The sequence below is a fragment of the Amblyraja radiata genome, chromosome 10 (genome assembly GCF_010909765.2).
Source record: "Amblyraja radiata isolate CabotCenter1 chromosome 10, sAmbRad1.1.pri, whole genome shotgun sequence".
Lineage (NCBI taxonomy): Eukaryota > Metazoa > Chordata > Chondrichthyes > Rajiformes > Rajidae > Amblyraja > Amblyraja radiata.
Genome location: NC_045965.1, coordinates 30,207,079 through 30,224,033, shown reverse-complemented (window position 1 = coordinate 30,224,033; position 16,955 = coordinate 30,207,079). Strand labels below are relative to the sequence as shown.

General features: G+C 43.7%; 1 protein-coding gene across 1 annotated transcript in view; it reads right to left on the bottom strand.

Annotated features, from left to right (window-relative positions):
• Positions 1–16,955, bottom strand: part of LOC116977730 (interleukin-23 receptor-like) — a 62,201-nt gene that overhangs the window by 11,909 nt on the left and 33,337 nt on the right. Inside the window, exons 12-14 of the mRNA XM_033028451.1 lie at positions 10,813–10,968; positions 6,889–7,020; positions 2,526–2,625 (exon numbers count right to left, since the gene is read on the bottom strand). Coding sequence (XP_032884342.1) covers positions 2,526–2,625; positions 6,889–7,020; positions 10,813–10,968 — 388 coding nt within the window. The remainder of the gene's footprint in view (positions 1–2,525; positions 2,626–6,888; positions 7,021–10,812; positions 10,969–16,955) is intronic.

Genomic DNA, 16,955 nt, shown 5'->3' with positions numbered 1-16,955 from the left:
TTCAATATCACCTTCTCAGTGGTAATTAGGAACCTGCAATAAATGCTGGCTTTTAAAGTGTCACAACATCCATTTGTGAATTTTGGATGTGGAATAAGTGAACATTTTTATTTCTCACAAACATCTTTCACGTTGATAAGGAAAACAAAATACCAAGAATCAAGTTCAGAATTGCTAATTCGTGTTGTTGTATGTGTCTTATTTCCTGTTGAACTTCCTGTTCCCTGAAGGAGGGATATGCATACAAGAGGGGAACCCACAACAAACAAACTGAAGTGTGAAGACACACATTTCATTTTCCTGGGGGTTTAATGAATTATTGTTAGTTCAGTAAAATTGAGTGCAATAGTTAGAGACGAAAAAATTGATATTTTGAAATATCAAAAAGTAGTCAAAGCCATCAAGGATACATTTTCAGGGGTAAATCAACCAAATGTTTAACATATTTTCCATTACACCACTAATATCGTACTGTGTGACTCCAATTGATTTTGAGTTACCTTTCAGCTATATCCTAGCAAAGTATTACTGGAGCCCTTTGTGGATCTTTACTTTCTTTTAATTTCTGAATCTAGGAGGAATCTGCAGCCATATTGTGCATTTTTAACGTAATATTAATCAACACAAAATGTGGTTTCTCTATCAACATTCCCTTTCCCTTGCCAGGTGTGAACTCTTGATACATGAGTATTGATTCATTGCATTAATGGCCATTTTCAATGGGTGAAACTGAATTGAGACTCTACTTGGGGAATTACAACTATGCCCAGCTTTTGGGAACTTGAGTGGTTGACAAGGAAAACACATAATTCTAGCAGTAACAACAAATTCTGAGAGGAGGTGAAAATTAAAATTCATTAAGGTTTGAAATGCAAAATCGGCAGTTAATCAGACTTTCTTGCCCGCAGACTGAATTAAGTCAAAACCACCTTGTCAACTCAGTGGTGAGTTGTACTGGAAATGAACAAAATTACAGAACAAAGATATGTGCCCTGGTTTCTGGTTTGGATATTGGATTTGAACTTCAAGCTGAACAGCTCGGCTTCTTCTCCTTGTCGTCTCGCTACACTTTTCCAAGCCACTGCATAATGCGGGCTCTGGCACATGCGTTGAAGACCTTGAGATCTTCTGGTTTGCAGGGCTCTGGGAGGAGGGAGCAGGTGAGTCTGTGCTCCATAGTTTGGGTTGCCTCCCCGTGGTCACATTTGGTTGGTCCATCGTTGTTGTATCCCACTTCTGCATGAGGGCTTTGCACCGTCCGACCCATGTTCTGAGGCGATTGAGGCAGAGCCAGACCGGCCATGTCTCTTTCGCTCCCAGTGGAAGGGACTCCTCAGGATATAGTGTCAGTGTGTGGGGTTTTGATTGTAAACACCCCGGCTGAAGTCAGCCATATTGACATATAATGCATATAGTGCCTTTGTTTCTCAGTCCACAAGGCACAGTTTCAACTTTGGCAAAGTCATAAGTTCATATGTCATAGGAGCAGAATTAGGCCATTCGGCACATCGAGTCTATTCTGTGATTCAATCATGGCTGATCTATCTTTCTCTTTCAACCCCATTCTCCTGCCTACTCCCCATAACCTTTGACACCCTTACGAATTAGGCATCTGTCAATCTCCGCTTTAAAAATATTCAATGGCTTGGCCTCCACATACGTCTGTGGCAATGATTTCTACTGAATCACCACTCTCTGACTAAATAAATTCCTTCTTATCTCTAAAGGTGTGTCCTTTTATTCTGAGGCTGTGCCTTTCGGTTCTAGACTCTCCCATTAGTGGAAACATTCTTTCCATAGACACTCTATCCAGGCCTTTGACTATCCGGTAGTTTCAATGAGGTCCCCCCCCATCTTTCTAAACTCCAGCGAGTACAGGCCCTGTGCCATAAAACGTTAATCTGACATTAATTTAGTCATCCCCGGGATCATTCTCGTAAATCTCCACTGGACCCTTTCCAACACCAGCACCTCCTTCTTCAGATATGGGTCCTAAAACTGCTCACAATACTCCAAATGTGGTCTGACGTACTTTATAAAACCACAGCATTACATCCCTGTTTTTATATTCTATTTCTCTCAAAATAACTGCTAACATTGCATTTGCCTTCCATACTATCAATTCAACTTGCAAATTAACCTTTTGGGAATCCTGCACCTGTACTCCCACGTCCCTTGGCACCTCTGATTTCTGATTCCTCTCACCGTTTAGAGACTTTAGTAACCTCTTCTGCACTCTGCTTCCCTTTAACTTCATCCATACATTTCTAATTAGTTGATCCTCCATCCCCCTATCCATGTCCATAGTTATGCAATTTGTCAGGATCCTGGTCCCAGCCCGGTTCAAGTGGAGTCTGTCCTATCAGAACAGCTTCCTCCTTCCTTAATACAAATGCCAATGTACCACAAATCCAAACCCATTTCTCCCACACCAATCTTTACTGTAAGGAAAGCATTTATTTTAACTATAATATTTTCCTGTTTAACAATTTGTTTGAAGATATTGTTGATCGTGAAGTACTCACCTTTGCCTGACTGATTTTGCAAGTGTCAGAGCTAAAAGGAAGGCTGATGGAATGCTTATTCCCAGGCTGAGCTGCAGTGGAAGGGCAATGCCATGATAGTCTAAAAATACCAATAATAAAGTTTACACATTACATCATTTTCATCTTTTCTTGAATACAATTTGAATATTTAAAAAGAACATACAAGTAGAAACAAACAAGTAATTTTTTTAAAATTTCATAGTATTAGGGATTTAAAGAAACAAGCCGAAATGTCATAAGATGATAAGTAATAGTGGAATTAGGCCATTTGGCCCATCAAGTCCACTCCGACATTCAATCATGGCTGATCTATATTTCCCTCCTAACCCCATTCTCCTGCCTTCTCGACATAACCTCTGACACATGTACTAGTCAAGAATCTATCTATCTCTGCCTTAAAAATATCCACTGGCGGCCTCCACAACCTTCTGTGGCAAAGAATTCCACAGATTCATTACCCTCTGACTAAACAAATTTCTACTCATCTCCTTCCTAAAATAATTCTGAGGCTTTTAATTCTGAGGCTATGGCCTCTGGTCCTAGACTCTCCCACCAGTGGAAACATCCTCTCCACATCCACTCTATCCAGGCCTTTCACTATTCTGTATGTTTCAATGATGTCCCCCCTCATTCTTCTAAACTGAAAGAATGAGTGAAATATAAAACTGTTCGTTATGAGAAAGGCAGGTTAACGTGTTTCAGAGGTTGTACTTTCTGACACCCTCTAATGCTGACTGACTCTCTGCTGTACTGTACTATGTATAATCTCTTGGACGAGATATTAAATTGAGGACCTAGATATCATAGATGGATGCAAAGGATTCCACGCAGAACCGTAATGAACAGCAATGATGTTATCCTGTTGGTACACAGAGGTTACTAAAGTTGGTACACACGTTATCCTGTTGTCCTGGTCAAAATTTAAGATTTAAGCTTCATTTTTACTAAAATAGAATATATGGTCACCATCATTTTGCTGCTTTGGGAACTTGCAGTACACAAACTGGCCATCATGTTCCCTACATTAAAAGAATGAATCAATTTCTATTTGTCGCACAGTACTTCAGCAGACTGAGGTTGTTAAAGTCAATATCACATTTTGCCTCTCTGAGGGCAGTGCTCTGAATTCATGTGCTCCATTTCTCATCAATTGTGCTGGATTTCACATTTCTAAAACTATCCCCTTTAGGGCTAGAATGTATATTGTATGTTGTAACCACAAACCTTTCAGCTTTGTTTACATCTGCTCGGGAAGGTTGGTTATTCCTAACACCTATCCCCCAGACATTTTTCAGACATGCCCTTTATCTTTGACTCCATTATAACAAATGAAGACAAGAGTCATGAGTTGTATTCATTGGCCAGAAAAGGTCACACTCCAGTGCATTAGCAAAGGCACCTACTTGCACGGAAAAGCATGCCTTCCAACAACATAGACACAAAATGCTGGCGTAACTCAGAGGGACAGGTAGCATCTCTGGGGAGAAGGAATGGGTGATGTTTCGGCTCGAGACCCTTCTTCATACTGATGTCAGGGGAGTGGGAGGTACAGAGATAAAACGGAGACATGTAAGACTGGTGGGAGAACTGGGAAGAGGGAAGGGATGGAGAGAGAGAGGGAAAGCAAGGGCTACTTGAAGTTAGAGAAGTCAACGTTCATACCACTGGGGTGTAAGCTACTGAAGCAAAATATGAGGTGATGTTCCTCCAATTTGCGCTGGGTCTCACTCTGACAATGGAGGAGGCCCAGGACAGAAAGGTCAGATTGGGAATGGGAGGAAGAGTTAAAATTAGAAACCAGGAGATCAGGTAGGTTTAGGCGGACTGAGGGAGGTGTTCAGCGAAACGATCGCCAAGCCTCTGCTTGGTCTCGCCGATATACAGGAGTTGACACCTGGAACAGCGAATACAGTAGATGAGGTTGGAGGAGGTGCAAGTGAACCTCTGCCTCACCTGAAAAGACTGTCTGGGTACTTGGATGGAGTCGAGGGGGGTGGTAAAGGGACCGGTGTTGCATCTTCTGCCGTTGCAGGGTAAAGTACATTGGGAGGGGGTGGTTTGGGTGGGAAAGGACGCGTTGACCAGGGAGGGAATGGTCTCTGCGGATAGCAGAAAGGGGTGGAGATGGGAAGATGTGGCCAGTAGTGTGATCCCGTTGGAGGTGGCGAAAATGTTGGAGGATTATGTGCTGTATGCGATGGCTGATGGAGTGGAAGGCGAAGACAAGGGGGAATCTGTCCTTGTTACGAATGGAGGGAGGGGGAGCTGTGGGATATTGAGAAGACCCTAACGAGAGCCTCATCTATAATGGAAGCGGGGAACCCCTGTCCCCTAAGAATGAGTACATCTCCAATGGCCTGGTCTGGAAACCCTCATCCTCGGCGCAGATGCGGCGTAGATGGAGGAGTTGGGAGTAGGGGATAGAGTCTTTACAGGAAGAAGGGTGGGAAGGAGTCTTCCAACAATGACATCTCAGTTGCATCACATGCTATGGAGGGACCATGCCCCCAAGTATGGTAAAGCATCGTTTATCCTATAACTAGAACATTGCTCAGTTGCACCAACTCTAATTTCAATTTTATTTCTCCCTTCTGGATGAAAATGATGGAAATATTTAATAATGCTAATAAGCAATATTTCATCACATTTAATCTGCTTGCTAAAATTTATTCCACGATTCAGAACTCAATTAAGTTTTGCATGGACCAATTGGCTCCTACCTTACTAACACTGAAATAAAACAGCTGTATGCCAGAAGAAAGGTAAGAACAACAACTCTAACGACAAAGTATACAGTCCGACATTGAACTAAATAAGCCGACTAAACATGAATGCAGTAGGTAAACCATATGGGGAGATATGGCATCAATTTTCCAGGCCTGAGACCTTAAATTGGCAGCACTGTGATGGACAAATGAGCAACATCATGGAAACACACTTGTTCCACGTTCCTATTATAACCATAAACAATTCTTGCTTGGACATAAAGCAAACTATTCAGTGCTTCAAGCAGGCCCATCAATATTTTCTTAGTGGACACTAAGGGATTAAATCTTAAAACCAAAATACAAATATGTGATTGCCTCTTCCCCTCTCCATTCCCAATCCCATCAAAACCCATTTGTTCTGTCACCTCTGTATAGGTCATCTTAAAGATGTAAATAAAAGCAATAAATACTGCATTTATTGCTGAATCCTCTGCCCTAACATTAACAAGTTTAGTTTATTATTGTCATGTGTACTGGGAAACAGTGAAACACTTTTTAGTTGCCTGTTATCCTATCAAAGAAAAGACTACACATCATTATAATCAAGCTGTCCATAGTGTACAGATAAATGATAAAACATTTAGTGCAAGATTAGTCCGATTATAGATAGTTCAAAGGTCTCTAATGAGGATGATGGAAGGTCGGGACCGCACACTAGCTGAAGAGAGAACAGATCTGTTACCTAATAATAGTTGGGTAGAAACGGTTCCTGAAACTTGTATGAGTTTTTAAACTTGTACCGCTTGCCTGATGGGAGAGTGGAGACGAGGGAGTGAGACCGGACCCTAATTACGTTGGTGGCCTTGTCAAGGCAACATCAAGTGTAGATGGAGTCAATGGAAGGGAGGTTGGTTTGCTTGATGTCCTGGACTATGTCCACAACTCTCTACAATTTCTTGTAGTCTTGGATGGAGCTCTTCTCAAACCATGCTGAGACGCAAGGCAATAAAATGCTTTCTACGGCACATTTGTAGAAGTAGGTGACGGTTGTTGAGGACAAGCTAAACGTCCTAAGCCTTCTAAGGAAGTAGAGGCATTGGTGTACTTTCTTGGTCATAGCTTCAATGTTGCTGGTCCAGGGCAAATTGCTGCTGATATTTATTCCTAAGAAATTGAAGCTTTCAACCATCTCTACTTCGGTGCCATCAGTGTAGAGGGAGTGTGTTTACTACTTCACTTCCTGAAGTCCATCACAATCTCCTTGGTCCTGCTGACATTGAGGGAAAGGTTGTTGTCTTAGCACCAAGTTACAAGGTTCCCAATCTCCTTCCCGTATTCCTTCTTGTCATTATTTGATGTTTGCCCACTACTGCGGTGTTCCCTGCAAACATGTAAATTGAGTTGGATTGGTATTTGGCTGCATAGTCATGGAGTATAGAAACGGGTTGGGAACACATACTTGTTGGGCACCAGTGTTGAGGATTATTGTAGAGGATGATTTGTCACTTAAGTTATTTACAGATTGGAGCTGGTTCATTGTGATGGTAAAATTAACATTTTAATTTTTAATCTGTCCTCACAAATCCCAGTGGGTTTAATTCTTGTGGATTAAAAACCCCTCCATTTTTACTCACCAAGTTTGATGGGTGTCCTTGCTCCCATCGCCCCTTCTCCAGCCGCTGTTGTGGCAGTCATATGAATGGTGTAAACTGTGTCCAATTCAAGTGTCAGCCAGTAGGTCCTTGCAGCAACATTGGTGACATTATCTATAAAGGTAAAACCAATCCGTAATGTCCTAGGAATGCCACTGAGTTTTTAAAATATAATTCTGTTAAAGTTTCTGACAGTTTTCTCATGATACGGTAAATGTATCGAATATCAGGAGATGGAATTAAAAATGATTCATCGGGTCCTGGTATAAAATTCATCAGGTGCGAAGCAAAATCGCCATTTCTATTATTCTCACTTCACTACTCGTTCTCCAGAGCTGAGCACATGTTCCTTTAAAGTATTCATTCAATTCCCTTTGTAAATTATCACAAAATCTGCTTCCACACCCTTTCAGTCAGTGCATTCAGTTTCACAATTCATTGCCAAAGATTATTTTACCTAATACTAATCAGAATCCTTTGGCTTCCAACACTTCTGCCATGCAAAATATATATTTTTAATTTAGTCTATCAAAAACCCTCTAACATTCTAATCACCACAGTAAAATCTAGGCCACCGGGAACAACCCCAGTTTATTCAGTCATTCCACTTAACTGAAGTCTCACATTCCCAAATCCATTTCAGAAAACCTCTTCTGACGCCACATCATTGTGATGCCCAGGGCAGGCCAATCCATGTTTAGCTCAACTTTCTTGATTTTGTATCCATTTTGTATTTATAGGACACAGGATCAAATGTGCCTTTTCTTTTCCAGGCTATGCTCATTTGGAGTTTTATGTACAGCTTTGGTCGTCCCATTAGAGGAAGGATGTGGAGGCTTTGGAAAGGGTGCAGAGGGGGATTACCAGAATGATGCCTGGATTAGGGGGTATTAGCTACATGGAGAGGTTGAACAGACTTGGATTGTGTACTCTGGAATGCCAGTGGTTGCAGGGAGACCTGGAAGAAACATATAATCAGTGGTGGACTGGGTCTAAAAATATTGGTTGTTAGGAGACAAAGGGGGCCCACTTCATCAGGGGGCCACTTGATATAGGGGGCCCATTTCATCAGGGGCTCACTTGCCATCGGGCAAGCTGACACCCTGGCCAGTCCGCCACTGCATATAATAGAATAGAAGAATAGAATAGGTGCAAGTAGATAAGTGATGGTCTTGGCAATGGATGACAATGTGGTTAACGTTAACAAAATTGCAGATACCACCAAAATTGGTGGTATAGTAGACATTGAGGAATGTTGTCTTAGTTTACAACAAGTTCTAATTCAGTTGGGAAGGTAGGTCAAAGAATGGCAATTGGAATTTAACTCTGACAAGTGTGAGGTGTTACACGTTGGTATGTCAAACCCGGGCAGGCCTTACCCAGTAAATTGTAGAGCCCTGGAGAATGTTGCATAAAGGCGAGATCTGGGAGTACAGAAGCATGGTTCTTAAAAGTGGCGAGTCGGGTGAACAATGTAGTGAAGAAGGCATTTTAAACGCTTGCTTCATTGAGAGGGATATTGAGAATAAAAGTTGGGACATCATGATGCAGCAGTACAAGTTGTTGGTGAGACCCCATTTGGAGCAATGTGTGCATTTCTGGTTGCCCAGCTTTAGGAAGAATGTCTGAAAGTCAGAAAGAGTGCAGAAAGATTCACCAATATGTGACCTGGGTTTACAGGGAGAGTTTTAATACTCTGGGACTTTTTCTTAGGAGGCTGAGGGATGACCTTATTGAGATGTACAAGATTATAAGGGGCATAGAGAAATTGAACACTTGCATTCTTTTTCCCTGGGTAGAGGATTGTTCCCTGGGTAGAGGGTAGAGAGCATAAGCTTGTTAGAGGGGAGATGTTAAGAGGGACCACAGGGGCAAGTCTTTTTCATGCAGAGAGTATTCCATATCTGGAATGTGCTGCCAAAGGAATCTATTGAGGAGGATATAATTACAAATGTTTAAAAAGGCCTTTGGACAGATATATAGATAGGAAGGGTTAAGAGGGACATGGGCCAAGTCGGGCAAATGGGGTTAACCCAACATGTCAACTTGGTCGGCATGGGCAAGATGGGCTGAAAGGCCTGTATCTACGTTGCACGGCTCTATGAATCAATTTCTGGCCCACAATCCTACAATCGCCTAGAGCAGGACCAGGACTGGATCAATAAGGGCGAGAACAGCACGATTAAATAAGGAGGTCACCTTACATGGCACTACTGTCACTTGCAATATGTAACCAGGTGCGGATTACTGCTTTTTATCATTGATGGTTTTGGTGACTCTTGACATATAGGGCACGAGTGGAAATTAACACTATCCCACATTGATAGCACTGTCTGGTAAATATTACTCATGCATTATGATGCAAATAGATGAGATGCTCTTTGAGTCGCCTGACATAGGCACCACAAAGGTCTTGATCAGCTGGCAGAAAACTAATGTGTTAACGTTGCTTTTCCGTTTGCCTCGTTAACACCTGGTGGATGATGTAACTGCTGCAACAAATCGTGTAACAAACTGGAGGCCTCTGTTGCATTGACAGAAATATTCGGGTGAACAGAAAAAAATATATTCATTACCATAAATACTATTTTACAGGCCACAAGTGGAGAATCTGAAATACTCAGCAGTAATCTTTGCACTTTCACATTTATTTTGTTCACTCCCGATTCTCAGAAGATATAATAGAAAACCGGTTGTGCTCGTTGCTAAAGGAGTTCAGCTGAAATTAAGTGATCTGCATTGGCTTCTACGCAAACAATTTACATTTTGTAACAGCAACATACAGTAGTTGTGTTAAAACGAGAAAACAGGAGCAGGTAGGCCACTCGTCCCTTCATGCCTGTTCTGCCAAACAATATGTTCATGACTGAACCTCCCCCGTCCACATCTGCTTTTCCGTACTAGTTTCCCAGCCATCAATTCCATCAATCATCTTTTCAAAGGTTCAAAGGTTCAAAGGACAGTTTATTGTCGCATGTAACAATTAAGGTACAGTGAACTCAAATTACCATACCGCTATACTAAAAAAAAGCACCAAGAACCACAACTACATAAAAGTTAACATAAACATCCACCACAGCGGATTCCCCACATTCCTCACTGTGATGGAAGGCAATCAATTCCAATCTTCTTCCTCTTTATTCTCCCGCGGTCGGGGCAGTCGAACCATCCGCAGTCATGGCGATCAAAGCTCTCGCAGCCGGTGATCGAAGACCCCGCGTCGGGGTGGTCGATCTTTTAATAACATCTACTTCCTCTTTAAGGACACCCAAAGGTTAGCCTCCACAACCCTCCAGTATTAAATATTTTGGAGATTCCTAAGAAACTCAATTTTACATAACTGCCTCCTAATCTAATAATTCTGAGCACTTGTGTGAGAATGATCTATACAGAATGTATATTTCACCAGGGAATTGACAATACGAGTCATTTCCTGTTACGGCAGTTTCCACAAAGCTTGTAATACTACTTTGTTGCTTTGGATTATTTAGCCTCACATACTGTTTACACCAATAATCAATATGACGTGTAAGATTATATGCAGGATTGTTATTAAAGAGTTGCTGGGAATGGAGTTGAGGTAACTTCATACAAGAGTGCCTTTACCACAGGAATACAGAAGATGGTGTTATGTCCCAGTGTGAACTTTCAAGACTGTGGTCATTTTTAAACTGTTCTCCCATGCGGTACTATGTCCCAGAGTGAATCTTCAAAACTGGGATCATTTCTAAACTATTCTCCCACAGGGAAGAGTTTAGAAATGACCCCACTCCTGTGATGGAACCTGCAAGGAGAAGCTTTATAGCAGCAGGAACTGAACTATAACCTTTTATTTTCTCAAGACAGAAAGAGCCAAAAAATAAAATACAGAAGCTATATAAAAATGTTTAAAGGAAACACACTTACACTGAACAAGATTGGATCCATCTGAACCCTTTTCTACGTATATTGTATAACCGGTGATAAACCCTTGCCGGCTTTCAAGTGGAATCTCCTCCCATTTTACTTGCACTTGGCTTCCATCAAATTTCATCAGTAACACATCTGGTCCTATTGTAGGTTCTGGAAGGACAGAAAATCAAAATAGGGGCAGGAGATAGTTCTGGTTGATAAAATTAAGGAGAATCAAAAGAGATGTTTTAGATACAGTTGGGGAAAGAGAGGAACTAGAGAGAGGAATGGGCACCTCAGAAACCAAAGCGGTCATCTAAGTGTGGAGCCACAGAAGATAGCAAGGTCCTCAATGGAAATTTCTCCTCTGTTTTTACTGTGAAGAAAAACATGAAGGTTAGGGAACATGGGTTAGTTAATGGCTTGAGGACAATCTATATTAGGGTTGAAAAGATACTGCACGTCCGAAGGTGATAAATCTCCCAGGCCTGATCCGAAATATCTGGTGACACTGTGGGAAGCTGGAGAAGAAATTTTGGGCGCCCTGGATGAGATATATGAATCATTGTTAGGCCCATGCGAGGTGCCCAATGGAAGGTGGCTAAACAGTGCCTCTATTTAAAAAGGGCTGCAAGAAAATGCTGGGAGCTATAGACCCAGAACTAGGCACCTGTGACTGGAAACGTACTGGAGAAGATTCTGTGGGATAAGATATATACAGTGGCATCAGAGCTGAAGCTGGGTTGACAATGATTACACTAATCATGTGATATGATTTATTTATGACAGACAATACTGACAAGAAGGTCTGGGTCCACATGGAGGCACAGTTCCTCGTCGTCAATGATGAGGCACTGTCTCTTGGATTTGTCCCAACGGCTCACTCTGGCCTCAAGAAGAGGTGCGAGCATTCTCAGGCTTCAAGCGAGCCTGTGAAGAGGTACGAACTATAGGGGGGTGGTCCACTTTCTCCCAATCTTCCTTTCCTTCAATCTTCCTTTCATCCTGTCTCCCTTTTTCCCAGTCTCCCTTCCTCTGGGTTTATCAGGAGTAGGGCTGACGAGGTGCAGGTGAATGGATTCAATAACCACTATTTAGTGGCTCATTTGCCTTTGGCCTTGGCTCAGTGCAGAGTGTATGTGTTTCCCCGCAGCCAGCCACTGTTTGTGGTGCTGATCGCTGTCTTCCCCTGGCCTGTCAGCTGGCCTTAGCAGGGACGTGTTGTCTCATATCCACCACCGCCCCACCCATAGCGCGATCCCGGGATTGTAACAGACCCGTCCAGAGGGAATGCAGATGGAAAGCGGGAGAGCCCGTCTGAATACCCATGCTGCTCTCCGGAACTTGAAATAAGTAGTCTTATAGAGAGAAGAACCAGCGTGTTATTCTGGTGATAGTGTCCTTGGTTTTTGGGTGTGGTCTGTGACGAGTGTAAACTCTCGCCCAGCCCGATAGTACCGTAACTCCTGTAGGCCCACTAATGCCAAGGGCCGCTCTCTCCACAGCACCATATCTCATCTTGGGCAACATTAATTTCCGACAGACAGAAGTCACCAGGTGCTCCTCTGTGTTAAAGTCCCGAGAGAGGGCGTCTTGGAGGCATTCGTCTCCAACAATGAAAGACCTGTTGAAGTCAGGGTTGCACAGACTGGCGAACTTTTCTTCCACTGCTATTGTCCACTGTAGGCCCTTCTTGGTCAGTGCTGAGAGAAGGGCTGGCACTGAGGAGAAATGAGGGACAAAACAGCAGTGAGAGCCAGCCAACCCCAAGAAGGCACATGATATCATGGTCTTGATGATGGGCTGGGGGAAATCCCTCACCCGCAGCAAATTTATTTTCCTGTGATTTACTGTAAGTGGATCCCTACCGATGCGATCTCCCAGGTACTGTGCCTCTAACTGTTCAATGCTGCACTTCTTGGGCTTGGCTGTGAGCCCAGCCTGCTGTAAGTCTTGTAGCACCACCTGGAGGCACAGCAGGTGTTCCTCCCAGTCCTCTGAATGGATGACGTGGTAGCCTGCAGCATATTGGCAGTGGAGGCGGAGGATAACGTCATGTGCTGAAAGATGGCAGAGGCACCATGGAGGCCAAAGGGAAGAACCGTGTACTGCCATTATGTTGAGAAGGCAGTTTTTTTGTTTAGCAGGGGAGGACGGAGGGACTTGCCAGTACTATTTTAGTAAGTCCAAGGTGGAAATATACTGCGATCCACCTGCGGCACAGTGGCACAGTGGTAGAGTTGCTGCTTTACAGTGCCAGGCACCCGGGTTCAATCCTAATTGTAGATGCTGTCTGAACGGAGTTTGTACGTTCTCCCTGTGACCGCGTGGGTTATGATCGGTTAATTGGCTTCTGTACAGATTGTCCCTAGTGTGCAAGATAGAACTAGTATACGGGTGATCACTGGTCGGCATGGACACGGTGGGCAGAAGGGCCTGTTCCCATGCTGCGTCTCCAAAGGGGTACTGATTGTGGATGATCAGCCATGATCACATTGAATGGCGGTGCTGGCTCGAAGGGCCAAATGGCCTACTCCTGCACCTACTTTCCATGTATCTATGTAACTAATATCTCTATAAGCTCATCCACTCAGGACGTGGGATAGCTATCAATCTGGGAGACTTCTTGAGGCATCATCATTACAGACCTACATGTGCCATCAGGTCTGGGGTCCATTAAGATCGGGCTGGACCAGGGGCTGTGCGATTCCTCTATTGTGCTAAGTGATCTTCATCTGCTCCTGGGGATCACCAGGAAGATGTCCTTAAACTGATCCACAAGTTCAGCCACCTGTTGCCGCTGGTGGGGAGAGGGCTGGTCTTCAGAATTCTCAGCTCATGCTGTGAGAAGGAGAGAGGGCTCAATACATTATTTTAAAATGAGATAGAACTGTTCCGTCTTCTTCCTCTTGGGCTGCTGCACCTTATAGTTCACCGGCCCGAACCACTCCATGATGGTGTAGGGGACCAGCCAGGTGGCCAGAAACACACTCAGCATTCAGGATCAGTATCAGGACTCAGTCACTGGAACATGCAGGGCTGGGCTGGCTGGTTATAGTTCCTCTGGTGAGCTCACTGGGCCTCCACCATGTGTGTTCTTATGATGGGTGTTATTTTGGTGAAAGCGTTTCCTCATTTGTTCTACGTGCTTGATCAGTGAGTGGCGAGTCTCCTTATTTGGGGCTGGGTTTGTTAGAGTGGTCGTCCATTCATGAAACTGCAGTGTGGCAACCATGGGGGAGAGGCCAGGTAGGTGTGCAGGACGTCTGCCTTGATGGTGTCATAGTCTGCATCTACCACACGGGGCAGCAACACAGCCTCCCCACTAAGATACGGAGTCAAGATGTACATCCAATTTTGCCGCCCCCGTCCTTCCCTCTCAACAGTCAATTCAAACGTGTAAACATTTGCTTGCACATCTTCCTGCTCTGCATATTCAGTGAGAAGCCCGTGGGCTGTTCGTATGCTCCTGCTACATCCGTGGGGCATGTGCCTTCACTGGCATGAAGCAGTGGTGATTCCATTGCTCGAGCTACAGTAAGTTGTTGGTCAACACTTGAGTGGCCTCCTGGTTCCCAGAAGATTCGCTGTTGTTCGATGCAGGTCTCCAGAAAGTGTTGGATCAACTCCTCCATTGGGTGAGTAGCCAGTGTAGTCATGTCCACATTTTCCACCAGTGTGGCATCGGGGATGACCCCCAGGTCGACAATTACCACACTGACACTCGCTGTAGGGAACACTCACGTGATGTGGCTAATTTAGAATGACAGAGAAAACTGACAATAAGGTCCAGGTCCACATGGAGCCACAGTCCCTTGTCATCTGTGATGAGGCGCTGGTTATCTTGGATTTGCCCCAGCAGCTCACTCAGGCCTCAACAAGAGGTGCTGGCAGTCTTAGGTTTCTTCTGAGCCTGTGAGAAGAGGCACAATTAAAAGGAGGTCTTCCAATTTCTCCCGCTTCTTCCCTTCCTTCCTATCTTCCTTCATTCCTGTCTTCCTGTTTGTTGTGCTGATCAGTGGCTTCTTCTGGCCTGTCTGCCAGTGATGGGGAATGGTTGATGAGTTGAAATCCACAGACGTTGTCCATCTGGACTTCAGCAAGGCCTTTGATAAAGTTCCAGACTGAAGGCTGATCTGGAAGTTTAGATCATATGGAATCCAGGGAGAGCTAGCTAACTGGATAGAGAATTGGCTTCATGGAGGAAAGCAGAGGGTGGTGGTAGAAGGTGTTTATCAGACGGCAGGCCTGTGATGAGTGGTGTGCCTCAGGGATTACTGCTGGTTCCATTGCTGTTCGTGGATGATTTGGTTGAGAATGTAGAAGGCATGATTAGTAATTTTGTAGATGACACGAAAGTGGATGGTATCATTGATAGTGAAGATGGTTATCAAAAATTACAGCAGGCTCTTGATCACCTGCGCAAGTGGGCTGAGGACAGTCTAATGGAGTTTGATGCAGATAAATGCGTGGAGTTGCATTTTGTGAAGGTAAACCAGGGCAGACCTTGACAGTGAATAGTCGGCCCTGGGGAGTGTTGTAGGGCAGAGGGAGTACAAGCACATAATTCTCTGAAAGTGGTGTCACAGGTAAATAGGGTGGTCAAGAAGGCTTTTGGTACTTTGGCCGTTATCAGTCAGGGTATTAAGGATAGAAGTTGGAATGTTATGTTACAGTTGTACAAGACACCGGTGAGGCCACAACTTGGAGTACTGTGTTCTGTTTTGGTCATCATGCTACAGGAAGGATGTCATTAAACTGGAATGAGCGCCACGAACACTGGAGGACATAGTGCCATAAGGTGAGAAGGGGAAGGTTTCATGGAGATGTGCCCAGGAAGTTTTTTTACACAGAGGGTGTTGGAGGCCTGGAATGCATTGCCAAGGGGTGATGGCGGAGGCAGTTATGATAGTGGCGTTTGAGGATCTTAGATAGGCACATGGAAGTGCAAGGAATATAGGGATATGGCTCATGTACAGGCAAATGTGATCATTTTAACTAGGCATCATGAACGACACGAATATTCTGGGCTGAAGGGACTGTTCCGGTGCTGTACACTTCTACGTTCCCTATTTTCAACCATCAAAACCGCTCCGATACCTAATTTCAATTTAACATCTGGATTCTTACACTCCTTGGGATTTATATCAAAACTTCTAGCTTCAGATAGCTTGGATTTTCTTTCTTTAGACTTTCGAGACAGTTGTTCATTTTGTAACTTAGCAATGGACTTGGTCAATCCCCTTCTTCCTGTTAGAGATTCTTTTCAGGCTTACCTTTTTTTCCAAATAATCCTGACTGCAATATAATGCGGATGTGTGGAGTGTACATAGGTGTGTGCAAAGGTCAGCATGTTTGTGAGGGGAAACCTAGAAGAGCTGGGTGTGAAGAAATTTAATAGGTTAGTTGACAGACTGATCGGTGGGAAAACCTACAGTAACTGGCCACAGCAAGGTGTCTGCAATAACTGGGAGCCTTCTCCTCACACTCAAGAGGGCATATGAATGAGGATAAGTTGTGTCTTTGGAGGAGCTAAGTAGGCTGGATTGTGGTGTCATGGAAACCAGGACAAGTAGGGCGTGGAGGGAGTGGCGGTGTAATGTATTTGCCTAACAGCAATGGGGACGCACGTGGTTTACATTGTTCACAAGCAATGTCAGCATACCCCTTATTTGCTAGTTCCAGCTGCCTTCTCTTTTCAGCTGTCAAGGATTCCCATAGCCTAGAATTGCCGAGTAGGAAACATTACATTTAAACTAGCCAAAATATTAGAACAGAGCCTGAATTAAACATTATGATTATGGCCTTCCACACATTGCAGATTATTCATGTTTCCGAGTTAAAACAGAAGCAGGCAGGTTTCATAGATTGCCAATTTAATGTACTCCAGGTAGTAATTGGAGGGGCAAGGGTTAAAGTACATCTTTGCGACACAGGCCTGTGTCCGGTATATATTTAATATGAACACTTGGTGGCCTACAAACATTCTTACTTTTCTTACTTTCAGTATTTCCTTGAATCTGCAAAATTTCCCAGAAAACAGGTTATTTCAATTATGTTTTCTGTTTCATTCAAGTAATTCTGCAACTAACAAACTCCAAAAAACTGTCAAGAAGCTTCATATTCACTACAGACTGCTGAGAATATACTCTGTTCTT